Below are 14,766 nucleotides of genomic sequence, written 5' to 3'. Positions count from 1 at the left end.
TCCTTTGATATCTTTAGTTTGTAGAGTTCTTGCCTTAGAGAAATTACTTCTCCCGCAGTACTTACCGAAAACAACTCTACCAATTTGTCATATATAGCTTTTGTTGTTTCCAACTTTGATACATATGGGATTAGAGAGTCTTTTATAGATTCTATAAGAATCCTCTGGGCTCTCACTTCTCCCTTCATGTATTTAGAGTATATCCCTTTGTAGGTTTTGTTATCGATTCTTTGATGTGATTCATGACCTCATTTTCAATAAGATACAGGTTTGTCCTTTTCTTCCATGCAAGGTAATTTGCAGCCCCAACCAATTTATTGTTTTCCTTGCAAAAGGACATTTTAATATTATCAGATGTAGTCATAGACTTACCTGAGAGTTTGTTGTGTGATTCCTTCTTGATGTTGAGAGAGGATCTACTTCTTGTGAGGTTGATGAGAGAGAGCTTGATTCACGATCCTTCTTGAGTGTTCTATTCTTCCTTCAATTTGAAGAGCTTCGACTTCTTCGAGTGATGATCTTAGAAGAGCTTCTAGGGTTTTCGATCCTTCTTGTTTTCCTTCTTGAAGACGACTTCAATATAGTAGATGTAGATCTAGGCAATGTTGTAGGAAACATCCCCCCCCCGGATCTAATGCCCGAAGCGCGTCCCATACGGATTTGGACAGGGAGCGTCCCCGGAAGCTCGACTCCAAAATTCGGAAGCGCAGTTCCACCTGTTTTGAACGCTCCCTGGAAATTCTGGAAGCGTCCCTCCGAAGCGCGGCGCTTTGGAGGGCGATTCGTACGGTCCCGTACACACTTCCGGAAAAAGCACCGCGCTGTTTAGAAAATCGATTTTTTTTTTAATTTTAGGTGAGTTTGCATATTGGGGGTGGGTCCACCTTGGGTGAGAAATGAAGGCAAAAAAAATATTAAAAAAATATAAATATAGCAGATGCTCCCTCATGGTAATGTTAAATTCTTAAAGTAAAAGTGACATTCTTAAAATGAAAAAGAATGTCACTTTTACTTAAATTTTTAACATTGCCATGAAATGACTCAGGATGTTTGAGAGTGGTTCCAGCCTCATTGGACTTCATATGGAGAAAATAGAATTTCATATCCTATTCAAAATTCAGCAGACTTAACAGTTTTCAGGAATTCAAGATCAATGGGATTGTGGAATTTCATTAGATTATATCAAGTATGAAGGTATGCGATTAGCATTTAATCAAGAGCACCAAGCCCTATATGTACCCTAGTGTTGGTGGTGTTAATTGTTGAACTCCTTTGTCACGCCCTTAGCAAAAAATTACCTTTCAATCAAGTCAAAATCATCAATCAAGCATGTTAAGCTTTTTCTACCATATTTTAAGTCTTGAATTAGGTAGTTTGTTCAAAATTGGACAATGTTGACTAATATCCCTAGAAAATCGAGGTAGAGGCAAAGGCTAGACAAGAGGAGAAGAATCTAGATTCTAGATGGTTGATGCATCTAAATGGTTGATGCTCGAATAATTAATCATTAATGTACAATGGATGCTATATCTATCTTGATTTATGCAAAAATATGCATGTTTTCATGTCTTTTACAACTAATTTGGTATTTGGGATGTTTGTTTTGAGTATAAATGCAAAAAAAATATTAAAAAAAAATATATATATATATATATAGCAGATGCTTCGCTTCCTAGATTTTTGGAAAATGACGCTTTCGCGTCCCCGCTTTCAAAAAACGTCCCCATTTCGTCCCCGCTTTGTGCAACATTGGATCTAGGGTTTTAGATTGATGAAGATCTAGATTTCTTACTTGGAGTACTTCGACTTGCTTTGATCCTTCTTTGAAGTTTGTCTCTTGTGTGCTCACTTCTCTTGACTACCCTTTCTTGTCTTCAACACCTAAGGCTCTAACACAATGTTAAGAAATATAGGGCATGTAGTAGATAACAATTTCTCTTCTTGATAATTGCTTGTGATGCTCTTTTATTCTCTTATTCTTGTATTCAATTCCTTGTTAGTTTATTAATGTGTTCTTTCATCAAGACAATTATCAATATGCAATAATAAAATAGACAAGTGACACAGTATATAGGCTTCTCCAACCAGGGCCAAAACCTCTCACCTCTTGAGAGGTAAACCCGATCAAAATTCTTCTTCTTAGATCTTCAATTGATAAGTACCGAGACCGTGACGCAGACCCTTGACTCTTGTATCCTTTCAAGAACGTTGGCACCAACCTAGATACTCTGCCTCTTCCTTTGCTCTGCCTTTCTCACACTGTTTTCCTTGGCTCCTTCTAGAGAACTCGATCTCTATCCTTCTTACTGCTTCTCTTCGACTTTCCCTAGAGAATCTCAATGTCTAGGTCTTTCCTAGCTTCCCCTAGAGAGACTCGGTCTCTAGGTCTCTACTCCGACCTCCCAGAAGGTTCATTCTCTTGCTGCCCTAACTTCGCATTTCCCAGATGATTCTGCTACCCAGAAGAAATATTGTTGTCCCAGAGGAATGTACTTTTCATTGGCCCAGAAGAAACCCTAATTTCGTATTACCCAGGGGAATCCTCTTTCTTTCTTCACACTTCTCTTTCTCTTCCTTCTTTGTACTGTTGCTTCTCTTCCTTCTTTCGCACTTCTTCTTGTCTCAAGTGAGTCGAGTTTTTGTCTTCAAATGGAAGACGACTTAGGCTATATATACGCCTCCTTCGCTGCCCTTTAGGCCGACTTGAAGAGGTTTGGTGACAAGTTCTTGGAGGATACTTTACATAGATAATCTTAACCTTTTACAAAGTGTAACATGACTTTATTTACATGATAATGACTCTTACATTTTATGACTGGATGACAAATAAATCCTAAAGACTCTCAATTGGAGTCTTGACTCAGAAACAAAATCCTTGCTCATGAAACCCGTGAAGCAAGTCAATAAAATAATTTCATTTTTCCTTATTTAAATCTTATTTCATAAAATTATATTTACATGTCATTATGAAGAACAAACCTAGTTATACTTTTCAACAGATTCTTCATGAATAATTTTTGTAGATTCATTTTTTTCCTCCCTAATTTCATCCTCATCTATCATATACCCACTTTGATTATCATTCTCATTCATGTCACCCTGAGAAGATACTAGTTCAACATGTACAACATCATTTTCTTGGTTAGAGCATTCTTTATCGGTAGTCTCTTTCATGTCAATGTATTCTTCCTTTAGATATGTTGCATATTCTGCAAATGATTTTTTTTAATTTCTGAGACAATTCTCAAATTTCACTTAACTGCTCAATGATTTCAGGACATAAACTTAATGGCATATTGTGCAGCGGATAACGTCCAAAGGCTTGCATGGCTCTGATACCACTGAAGCAACAAAATTGTAGCTTGTTGACTTTAAATGTAAAATACGCAAATGTATCTGTAAATAATATTTTTATTAATAATATGAAATGTACAAGGATAATTCAAAGTTACAATGAGGGCCTGCTTATATACCTCAGCAAGTGCCCTTTCATGAATGGTCATGTCCATTAAGACATGCCTCTTCATTAACTATAAGTATGGTTATTATTTATTCACTCATATTTATTTTATTTTTATATAAATTGTATTCGTATCACAATCTTTACAACAGTATCTTGATATATGACAATAAACAGTGACCTTGGATATCTTGGCATAACTGTAATCTCGAAGAAAGGACTGTGAGTCGATGATCTATATAGTAAGACAAATGGTGTGAGTTGGAGATATGGTGTTGTCTTTGAAATGGCAGTAAATCATGGCATAACTATGATAGTGACCTTAATGCAATGACCTTGACATGGCAGTTGGTTTTGGCGTATGGCAGCGTATTCATAACAGCAATCTTTGATGGCAGTATATATTTGATGTTGCTTCTTCAGACAATGATATGGCAGCATCTCTCTAGAGATCTGATCGTTCAGTTCACAAACGTAGATGTGAACTAACTCGTGTTGGCCCTAGGAGGCCTGATGTAATTGATGTATCTCATTCTTATTGTACTTTGTATCTCAGCGGAACAATTGATGAACATCTAATAGAAGAAGAATCAGGTTGGGTTTCCCCCCTTGTGGGGTTTTGCCCTGGTCTCTGACCTAAAGCCTGGCGTCTTTATTGCATGGTTTTCTTCTGTTGTTCCTTACTGTTCCGCTGCACTGTTGGTGTTATTGTCCTTTCTACATAATTGTTAATGACGTTATGATGTTATCGGCTGAATACATATGTAAATGATGAAAAGTTTGTAAATGCAATTATCTACAGCAAAAAACAATCTAGCCCTAAAAATTAACATGGTATCAAAGTTGGCCTGAAGAAATTTAAAATTGTTCCATTACCATTCTCAGCAATATTCTCTATGCCAATTGCTGAAATCTTCTTCGGCAAACTACTCTTGTATCCATGCAAAGTACCCAGTTTGTCTTTTTCCTGCAGAAATTTAGAGAATGACAACGTCATGTTGGGCTCTCCTGCTTATTAAAGAAAAGCAGGAATTTCGTTATGTCCTCTGCTAAATCAATAAATGATCTAATTCTATCATACTGCCTGGAGTATAACATGAATGAAATGTTTTACCAAGGAGCATCATGATGGCACCAATTTCTACAACTATGGCTGCTGGCAAGAAAACATAATAAAAAATTAGCAAGAAGGCAAGTAGACTTCTGGTTAGGGTTGGCAGGCAGTGATTTTTTCAACTGTTAATAAACAGGTCTTTGCAACCACTGTGTAAAATCCAAATCATCCTGAAAGTTGGAACATAATCAGTGCAGGATGTATGATTGAACCCCTTTGTCCTTCAGGATTTATTGATGTTGGGCAGCAATGTAACCATGCATAACAAATTTAAGGTCTGAGAATAGCTACTAGTTCCAGACGCACACTTAACTTGCACTTCCAAACTCACAGATGGAAGGCAACAAATTAATTTTATGTCAACCAAAGCCTCTCTGTTTAGGAGTAATATTTGGTAATACCTATATAACATGATCCAGTTATATACATGTTTATGAGGCTGCCCTATTATTGTATCCTTTTCTACTTCATTTTATTCTAGATTTAGCTTTGGGATTTTCTAGGAGTTGCATTTGCACTCCCACATTGTACTAGAACTGGTTGTATCTTTTAATCCCATTGACCTATTTATCGTCATTCGTTGGACATTAATAAAATTATCTTATCGTATCTGAGACAACATTAATCATTCAAAAAGTTAAATGACAGCAGCTTTATATCATCCTCTTTAAACGATAGACTACTCAAAAGACCTGCTTTCATAACTAAACTATTCCGGATGGCGGCTTTAAATTATCCTCAATAACCCCACTGGTTGCCTCAAAATCCACACCATCATACTGCTAAAGACGACCAAAAAAAGGCCTGATTTCAACACTAAATGGTTTCTGACTTACTCAAGTTTCAAAAGACTAAATTCTAGATTTTGTCAAAATATTGAAACTAGTATTACCCAAAATTGCAAAGATCAATGAGATCAAAAATTTGGTGGAAAAAACAACAACAACATAACGACATAACTATGCATGGGGAATGGTATGGTTAAATGATAATTTGATTACACTCTCTACCTTCATCATATTATCTCATTCAAATATGAACTCATTTTTCTCCTGTACCACCCTACTGAACTGGATCATCATTGACACTGTAAAGAAAATTAACAAAAAATGATCATACACAAGTTTCAGTGTAATACTTGATCAGGTGCCAGGTTCATCAGCTGTGTACTTGACTGCAAACAAGACAAATAGCGCACTAAGCTGGTAAGAATATCCATTAGTTTGCTTTTGTCTTGGGTAAAACCACTAGTTTTTCCTAACAAGTCTGCAAAGTGTCGCAAAACCTGCACAACACGCCACGAATCAGTTGTCAAACATCAAGACCCTTGCTGAAGAGAAAATATCTAAATCAATTACACTGACCCCAACACATCATTACAATGATAAATATACACTATCGGATCACAGATTTGTAAGAACCAATCCTTAATTTTCTTTCCTGAATAGTAATAGTTTGATCAAATTGTAAGATTAATTTCAATTTTAGAATTGAGATGTACCTTATGAACATAATTAAGGACAACAGTTGATTGGTAATGCTGTACAACAAGATCGAGGAATTTGAATGCCATTAAGCGTATGTCAAATGCCAACTGTGTCATTGCATTGAAAATATGTGCCATTATTATTGAAATAAGGGGTCCCATTGTGGCCTGTAAGAAAGCATTCAAATAGATGATCAGTATGAACGATCATCTTGTCTCTAGTAAGAAAATCAACATGAAGCACATCTTTTCTCATCTTAAATATAAACCTTCCAAGAATAACACTAAAAGAAAATGCATGAACAAGCAAAACTCCATACTAAAATAGAATAAAGCATAGAAATATTGTCGATTTTCATTAAATAATTTATTTTAATCTCTTATTCTAAGTAATCAATGCAAAAAAGCGTACACAACAGAAAGCTGTCCAAACCTTCAGCATGGACTTTGCCATGCAATGTGCATAAAAAAAAGTGGGATATTACATTTTCCTATCATTTTTTGTTGACTTCATGCATGAGAGAATAACTTAGAACCAAGGAGCAGTAACTGAGAACAATTGACAAGAGAATAGATATCATAAAAATTTGTAAAAACGAAACGCTTTTATTCATAAGTTCTCAAAAACATATTATATTAAGCATAAACGGTGCCATTATGACATAACATGAAATGAATGGTGGTTTACAATCCCTCATAACTGAGTGTGTGAACACACACACTCACACAATGACTAGTCAGGAGTGTGAAGGAAAATGACCCTCGATGAATTATTTATTAGTGTGATTATTATAATTTTAATATTATGATCACTAGTACATATTTATGTATGTTACATTGCCTCCACCTTCAGAGATGCTTTGTCCGAAAAGCATTGATAAGAATAGATAATGTTATCAAAAAACATCATTCTCCCATGATGAGACTTCTTCAAGTGAGCTTTTTTTATTTGATGAGTTACTTTGGTTATTGTTCTGAATAATCAATGAATGAATTAAATTGATTTACATGAGCAAATGAAGCTCAATAAGTAATATAGAGATATTTACAGAAATAGAAACATCAAGTTTCTATTAGGAAATAGAAACAACCAGTTTCTTCTAAGAAACTGCTAAAAAGATAAAAATAGAAACAACTAATAAGAATGAGCATTAAACACTAAATAGCATTATTCTAATACCCTCCCTTAATGCTCAATCTATTTACAACACCGATAGACCCTCTGAATTTTACAAACTTATCAGGACCAAGAAGCTTAGTGAAGATGTCGGCGGGCTGTTCCGTTGTGGGAACATATCGTAACTAAACGGATCTGTCTTCAACAAGCTGGTGAATGTAGTGACAATGGGTGTCTACATGCTTTGTTCGTTCATGAAAGACTGGATTCGTGGCAAGTTTGAGCACTCCTTGATTATCACAGAACAAGGGAGTAGGACCTATCTAGAAAACATGCATATCCGCAAGCATACGTTGAAGCCAAACTGCCTCACAAGATGCCTTAACTGCTCCCCGATACTCTGCTTCTGTTGAGGAGAGAGCCACTGCCTGCTGCTTCTTACTAGTCCAGGTGACAGCACCAGATCCTAGATTAAACACATACCCAGCTGTAGATTTACGGTCATCAACCGAACCGGCCCAGTCAAAATCTATGTAACCACTGAGTATAGGATTGGAACTTCGAGTGTACAGAAGTCCATAATCAAGAGTGCCATGCACATAACGCAGCACACGCTTTACTGCTATCCAGTGATCAGCCTTAGGAGCTGACATGAAGCGGGAAATGAAGCTAACTGCAAAACTGATGTCAGGTCTAGTGGCAGTAAGGTAGATGAGGCTGCCCACTAATTGCTTGAATAAAGTTTCATCCACAAGAGGTGAGGATGACTGAGCTGAAAGTTTGAGCCCTGGTTCCATAGGAGTCGTGGCAAGTTTGCAATCCTGCATTCTGAATCTGTCCACAAGATTTCTGGCATACTTGGACTGAGAGAGGAAGATTTGTTCTCAGTCTGCCAGACTTCAACCCCCAAACAGTAATGAAGAAGTCCTAAATCTGTCATATCAAAAATGCTGCACAAATCCTGTTTGATCCCATGGATCAAATGTGTTGAGCTGCTAGTAATGATAAGGTCATCCACATAGACAACCACAAACAGAATATCATCACCAGCATGCTTGATATACAGGTTTGCATCAAATGGACTCCGCTGAAAACCATGATCTGTGAGGTACTGATCAACTTTTATGTACCAAGCCCGAGGAGCTTGTTTTAGACCATAGAGTGCTTTGACTAATCTACAGACTTTTTGTTCTTGACCGGCAACCTTGAATCGTGGAGGCTGCGTCATGTAGACTTCTTCCTATAAGTCACCATTCAAAAAAGCACTCTTTACATCCATCTAATGGACTTTCCAATTGAACTGAGCTGCTAAGGCAAGGACAAGTCGTATGGTACTCATCTTGGCTGTAGGAGCAAAGGTCTCCTCATAGTCAATGCCTTCCTTCTGTGAGAACCCTCGAGCAACAAGGCGATCTCTACACTTGTTTAGGGTTCTGTCTGCTTTATTTCACTTTATACACCCATTTTCAGCTAATGGGCTTTTTCCCTGCAGGAAGATCAGAAAGGGTCCAAGAGTGATTCTTCTAAAGACTCTGGAATTCAACTTCCATAGTTTGTTCCCACTCAGGTGTACCCTTAGCCTCTGAATAGGTTTGAGGCTCAAAAATACTGTGCAGGTTAGCCATAAGAGCAAAATTTACTGTAGACTGTTGTTTGCTCTTATGTCTAGAAGTTCTACCTTCAAGGAGCTCATTATCCCGGAGATCACCAATGGTTTTAGCCCACCATTTAGGCCGGAGAGTAGAGGAACCAATATCAGGAGGACATGGAAAAGGCTCAAGAACAATATGAGCAGCAAGAGGAGGGTTAGTTTCCAGAGGAAGCTCAAGTAGTGCATCATCAAATACTGATGCTGCATCATCCCTCCCATCAGGTGGACCTACCGGAAGAAGAACATTGTGAGGCTGATCCTCAGAACACTGCTCAAAAGGAGTAGATTGAAAGAATCCTCTGTATTCATCAAATACTACATCATGATTGAAGCTAAGATGACAAGTGGCTATATCTATCAACCTATAGGCCTTGTGATGATCACTATACCCTGTCATCATGAGTTTCTGGTTTTTTGAATCCAAATTAGAGCGCTTAGCAGTTAGAATCCAAACATATGCAACTGAGCCAAATACTTTGAGGTGACTGATCTTAGGCTTACGGCGAGACCAAACCTCTTCGGGAGTTTTCCCCTTAACAGCCTGAGTAGGTGATCGGTTAAGAAGATAGACATCAGTAAATACTGCTTCAGCACAGAATTTGTTCGAAACATTCCTGTTTTGTAACATGCAACGAGCCATTTCAACAATCGTATGGTTGCGGCATTCGACAACACTGTTCTGTTGAGGAGTGTAGAGTGTAGTTAACTGACATTTGATGCCGTGAGTATCACAGAAGTTGGAGAAAGCAGAAGAACAAAATTCCCCCCCGTTATTTGTCCTAAGAGTTATGATATTACAGCCAGACTCTTTTTCAACTAAGGATTTAAACTTCTTAAAGATACTAAATACATCAGATTTATATTTTAGAAAATACACCCACATCTTTCTACTAAAATCATATACAATAAGCAAAAAATATTTGCAACCAGTAATAGAAGATGCATGCATAGGACCACAGATATCAGCGTGAATTAACTGGAGTACCTTAGATGCGCGCCAAGATTCTCCATCCTTGAATGAAGACCGATGTTGCTTGCCAGCTTGACAGGCGCCACATACTCCCAACTGCTGAGTCTGAATATCAGGTAACCCTGACACAAGTCCCTCCCGAGAGAGCTGAGAGAGATACTGCATGTTTAGATGCCCATATCGTTGATGCCATAGAGTGCTGATGGGAGAAACACGAGCTGCTAGAGCTACTTCTGGAGAATCTCCAGTGTCAAGAAGCCTGTATAGACCATGATCCTCTAGGCCAACAGCAACCGTAAGACTAGTGTCCCTGTCGATAATGGAGCACTTGTGCGCACTGAACACTACATCAAGCTGAGGAGAGTTCCTCATAATCTGGCTGACAGACAGCAGATTAATTTCCATACCAGGAACATAGTACACATTCAGGAAGATGAGTGTGCGCCCACCAGACTGGATCTGAACTGTACCTTTGCCAACCACTGTGTACTCTTCACCTCCGCCGAATACTACTGAATCACTGAAAGGTGAGAAGTCAATAAACCAGTCACGCCTGTGAGAGAAATGGCGTGATGCACCAAAGTCAATGTACCAGGCCGAAGACGGGACATGATCTGAAGACCTTTTAGCCATAAAGGCGTAAAAGGCAGATTCTGTCTGCTCGGAATGTTCTGCAACATTCGCTGTCTGATGGGGCCCTCCCTGTTTCTTCTGTTCAGAAGCAATCCTCTGTCGGCAATCTTTCTTCATGTGGCTGAATTTGTGACAGTAATTACACTGCACATTTTTCTTCCTAGCAGGATCAAAAAACTGAGAAGAACCTTTCTGCTGAAAGGACTGAGAGGACTGATATTTGGCAGCAAAAGCATTTTCTGAGGAGGCTGATGAGGCACCACTACCAAACTGTTGTTTCCAACGATCCTGCTGCATGAGTTTGGGGCATAACTCCAAAAACTTCAGATCAACATTAGTGGAGGTAATGTTGAGTGTTTCTATGAAGTGCTCATAAGATTTTGGTAGACTTTTCAAAGTGATGACTACCATATCTTCTTCCTCCATGATTCGACCAATGGCTTCGATCTGATCTCGAATGTCTTTAATCTTGTTAAGATGTTCTTGTAAAGACATATGTTCGTCCATCATGATGGAGAACAATTGATTCTTGAGAAAGAAAGCTCTGCTCTTGTCAGATGTCTAGTGCAGTTCCTTCAAATGTTGCCAGATCTCGGCAGCTGTCTTGCCAGAAGGAATCTGCGGTAACTGATCATCAGTCACAGAGAGCTTGAGAAGCATAACGGCCTCTCGATTTCGATCATCAAACTTATCTTCATCAGTGCCAGTTGTACCAAGACGGAGCTCTTTGTTCAGAACGAGCTGATCAAGACACCTATATTCAAAAATGGTCAACATTCTCTGTTTCCAGATGTTATAATTTGTGCCATTAAAGCGCTGACTGCCTTCCAACATCATATTGGTTAGCGAAGCCATCTGCACGTTTCCCAAGACACAAAAAACACCAAAGAAATCCGGCACAGATTTTAATACAGATGCTGGCTGATCCTGGACAAAAGTCTGACAGGTGCTGGTGTAATAGAGAATAGAACCAGAAATCGGTCTGAGAAGCGGGTTCAAGAAAATATATATAGCACGATCTTTTACCAAAATAACTTACTCGGCAAGAATCCTCACAGGCTTTCAGCAGTACCCACAACAAACGAAGATACTCAAACGTGATACGTGTTACGTCATCTGCCGTAAAAGCTCCACCACGCAGCAGTCTCTTTCACACATCCGCTTGGACTGAGAATGAGAATGAATGTGTACCCCCCCAGCAAGAATTCACGCCTAGCAACACAAGATTTTCCCACAAATTTGTCACTGTTTGTGGAGAAATTGCGGACTGCACGCAGTCAAAATTCGGCTCACCAGAAATGTCATAAAAAAACAGTAATACAAGCAAGATTCAATTCTAGGAACACGGATCAATTCCCAATTATCAGCCCCTGCAAACAAACTCAGTCGAATGAGGCCCCTGGAAATCGTATTTGGACTGATAAATTCGCACAGGAATGGATGCCTACGTTCTGCGAATCGTGACCGTCAATTTCGTTGGCGATTCTGTCGTCGACTTCTTCAAATGAAATAGAAAAAAAACGAGAAGAAGAAGCGTCGGCCTCGGTTAATCGTCCCGGAGAAGCCCGAGTTTACCCTCTGCGTCCTTGTAATCCCGATTTTAATCAAACCTGCTGCACTGAACCAAATACCAATACCACCTGCACGCTACGGATTATAATAATAATAATGATCATAATTTGAAATTTCTGAAGGGTGCTCACTGCTCACTGCCCGCCCTTTGGGGTTTGAAGGACCAGCGGCAAACAATAGTGAACGATTTACTATTTCCTCCGGTGGCTCGAACGCGTGATCTCTCACCAGATCCACGCACTTCAATTTTGGTAGCAAAAGTCGCAATGATGTCCCCCATGCCTGAACCGAAGATAACCGGAAAGGCTTCCGCTGCCACGTTGCGCTTAAGAAACCTAAGCACGCAGCAATGACGAGAGCACCAGCAAAGAATGCAGCCGCTCGGCGTCTGCAGACAAATCCACAGGCTATAACCGCAGCAGCAAATGGTGACGCCAAAAAAAAATTTCCAGACTCTCGTGGTGGTCACGCTTGCAAATGTAAACTACACACGCAGTAACTGAGGGTCCAACACCGTCGACGTCACGGATTCGAATCACTACGAAAGCCCAAAAAATAGACTCCAAAGTATATTCCAGTAATCAAGAAACCCTCGGAGTAGTCAGAATCCGCAGGCGCAAATTAAACAACGACGTCCAAAAACAATTGACGCCCAGAAAAAAATTTCATATTCCAAGAGCAATTTCGAAATGAGCCATAGAATTTTTCAAGCAATGAAAAATTATTTCGAAAGAAACTTGTGCTCTGATACCATAATCAATGAATGAATTGAATTGATTTACATGAGCAAATGAAGCTCAATAAGTAATATAGAGATATTTACAGAAATAGAAACATCGAGTTTCTATTGGGAAATAGAAACAACCAGTTTCTTCTAAGAAACTGCTAAAAAGATAAAAATAGAAACAGCTAATAAGAATGAGCATTAAACACTAAATAGCATTATTCTAATACTGAATTGAAACCTTTTTTTCCCGAGCCGTCAAGATACCATCAAGTTCTAAAATGAGCTTTCCTTCCTCATCCAACATAGAGAGTTGAGTTTATACCTTGAGTTTTGTCATATCATCTTTTCAAATAGAAAACATGGAAGGCATTATGGAAGCACCTCTTGATTGATAGTTCCAAGGTGTTACCCCTCTGTCAATGGGGGTACATATATTTTTTCAATGCATCATTCACTACCAATGTAAGCCCAAGGTCATGACCAATGTTGCACGAAGCGCCCCCCCCCCTCGGTTCCAAGCCCCGAAGCGCGTCCCGTATGGAAGCGCCTAGGAAGCTTGGCCGGAAGCGCACTTCCGAAATTCGGAAGCGCCGCTTCCAAATTTTTTGCCGCTTCCTGGAAATTCGGAAGCGTGGTACGGAAGCGCCGCTTCCAGGCCTCCGAAGCGCGCTTCATACGACGCTTCGGGCGTCAGAAGCGTGGCGCTTCGGAGGAGGAAGCGTACGCTTCCGGAAGAGGCCGCGCGCAAGGCAAAAAATCATTTTTTTTAATTTATGTTAACTTAGCATAAAGGGGGTGGGTTAGGGTGAGGTTAAATTGAGGTTAAGGTGAGGAAAGAAGAGAATAAAGCCCCCATTCATTCCTCATTTTCTCACTTTGAGTTTATGAGAGTTGGAAAAGAAAAGAGAGGAAAGGAGAGGAGAAGAGAGGAGAGCTTGGAGGAGTGAAAGAGGAGGAGCTAGGAGAAGGAGGAAGAGCTTGGAGCAAAAGCTTGGAGGACTTCATCTACAAGAGCTAAAGAGGTAAGTTCAAACCCCAAACTCCCTTATTTTTTTGACAATTTTTTTGTATTTTTCTCCTCTCTCTCCTACTCTTTCCCATTGTTTCTACTTGCTCCTTTACCTACAAGTTGTCAACCACCTATATCCATATTCCAAGATGGTGTTCTTTTGGCTTCTATGTATCATTCCACTCTTGGTTTTAATGATGGCAAAGGGGAATAGGAATAGAAGGGAAGAAACACAAGAGGACAATGGTCCCAATATGAGTGACCCAATGTATGATGAGGAGGAAGGGTTTGAAGAGGAAGGGGATGAACCTGAAGGGGACATTGAAACACAAGATGGGAAAGCCACATTAACACCCTTGTGGAAATATGTGACCAAACTTGATGGGGGAAAGGGTGGTGGATCTTACAAATTTGTGTGCCCTCATGGTTGTCATGGAGGAAAACCATATTGTGGTTCATATACCCGTGTGAGGAGGCATCTTTGTGGGGTGCTGGACAGTGATGAAAAAAAGGGTCTTGTGGGGGTACAAATTTACCCAAACATTTCAACTGAAGAAAGAAGAAAATACATCCAAATAGAGGAGGTTGCACAACAAAAAAACAAGAAACAAAAAACTCATTTTGAATCAAGTGCAACCTCTAAATTTGGTAGCTGCTCATCTCCTCATGGTACTTCTGCAAGCTCTGGAGGTAGAAGAACAATAGGGGATTTCCTTAATGTTGCTAGGAGGGATGATCTGGATGGAAAGATAGTTCGTTTTCTTTGTGCTTGTGGTGTACCATTCAATGTGCTTCGCTCTCCCTATTGGCATGAAATGGTAAAGGCCATCAATGAAGCCCCAAAAGGATACAAGGTCCCCAACTATGAGAAAGCTAGAACAGTGTTATTAGAAAGAGAAAAAGCTCAGGTTCAAAGAGCTTTGACTGGTTTTACAAATGAGTGGGTAGATTCTGGTGTATCCATTGTATCAGATGGGTGGACAAATATTAGAAACCAACATTTGATAAATGTTCTTGGTGTTTCTTC

The 14,766-nt window shown here is 39.4% G+C and overlaps 1 protein-coding gene across 2 annotated transcripts in view; it reads right to left on the bottom strand.

Annotated features, from left to right (window-relative positions):
- LOC149211007 (uncharacterized) overlaps nucleotides 1-14,766 on the bottom strand; it is a 467,932-nt gene that overhangs the window by 379,606 nt on the left and 73,560 nt on the right. For both annotated transcript variants that reach the window (XM_089396856.1, XM_089396857.1), the window contains exons 6-8: nucleotides 6,076-6,228; nucleotides 5,713-5,859; nucleotides 4,337-4,427 (exon numbers count right to left, since the gene is read on the bottom strand). In XM_089396856.1, coding sequence (XP_089252982.1) covers nucleotides 4,337-4,427; nucleotides 5,713-5,859; nucleotides 6,076-6,228 — 391 coding nt within the window. The remainder of the gene's footprint in view (nucleotides 1-4,336; nucleotides 4,428-5,712; nucleotides 5,860-6,075; nucleotides 6,229-14,766) is intronic.

Source organism: Pinus tabuliformis, chromosome 1_2 (genome assembly GCF_031772625.1).
Source record: "Pinus tabuliformis cultivar Carrire ecotype Pingquan chromosome 1_2, CPIR1, whole genome shotgun sequence".
NCBI lineage: Eukaryota > Viridiplantae > Streptophyta > Pinopsida > Pinales > Pinaceae > Pinus > Pinus tabuliformis.
Note: the sequence above shows the minus strand (reverse complement) of the source record. Positions and strands in the feature narration are given on the sequence as shown.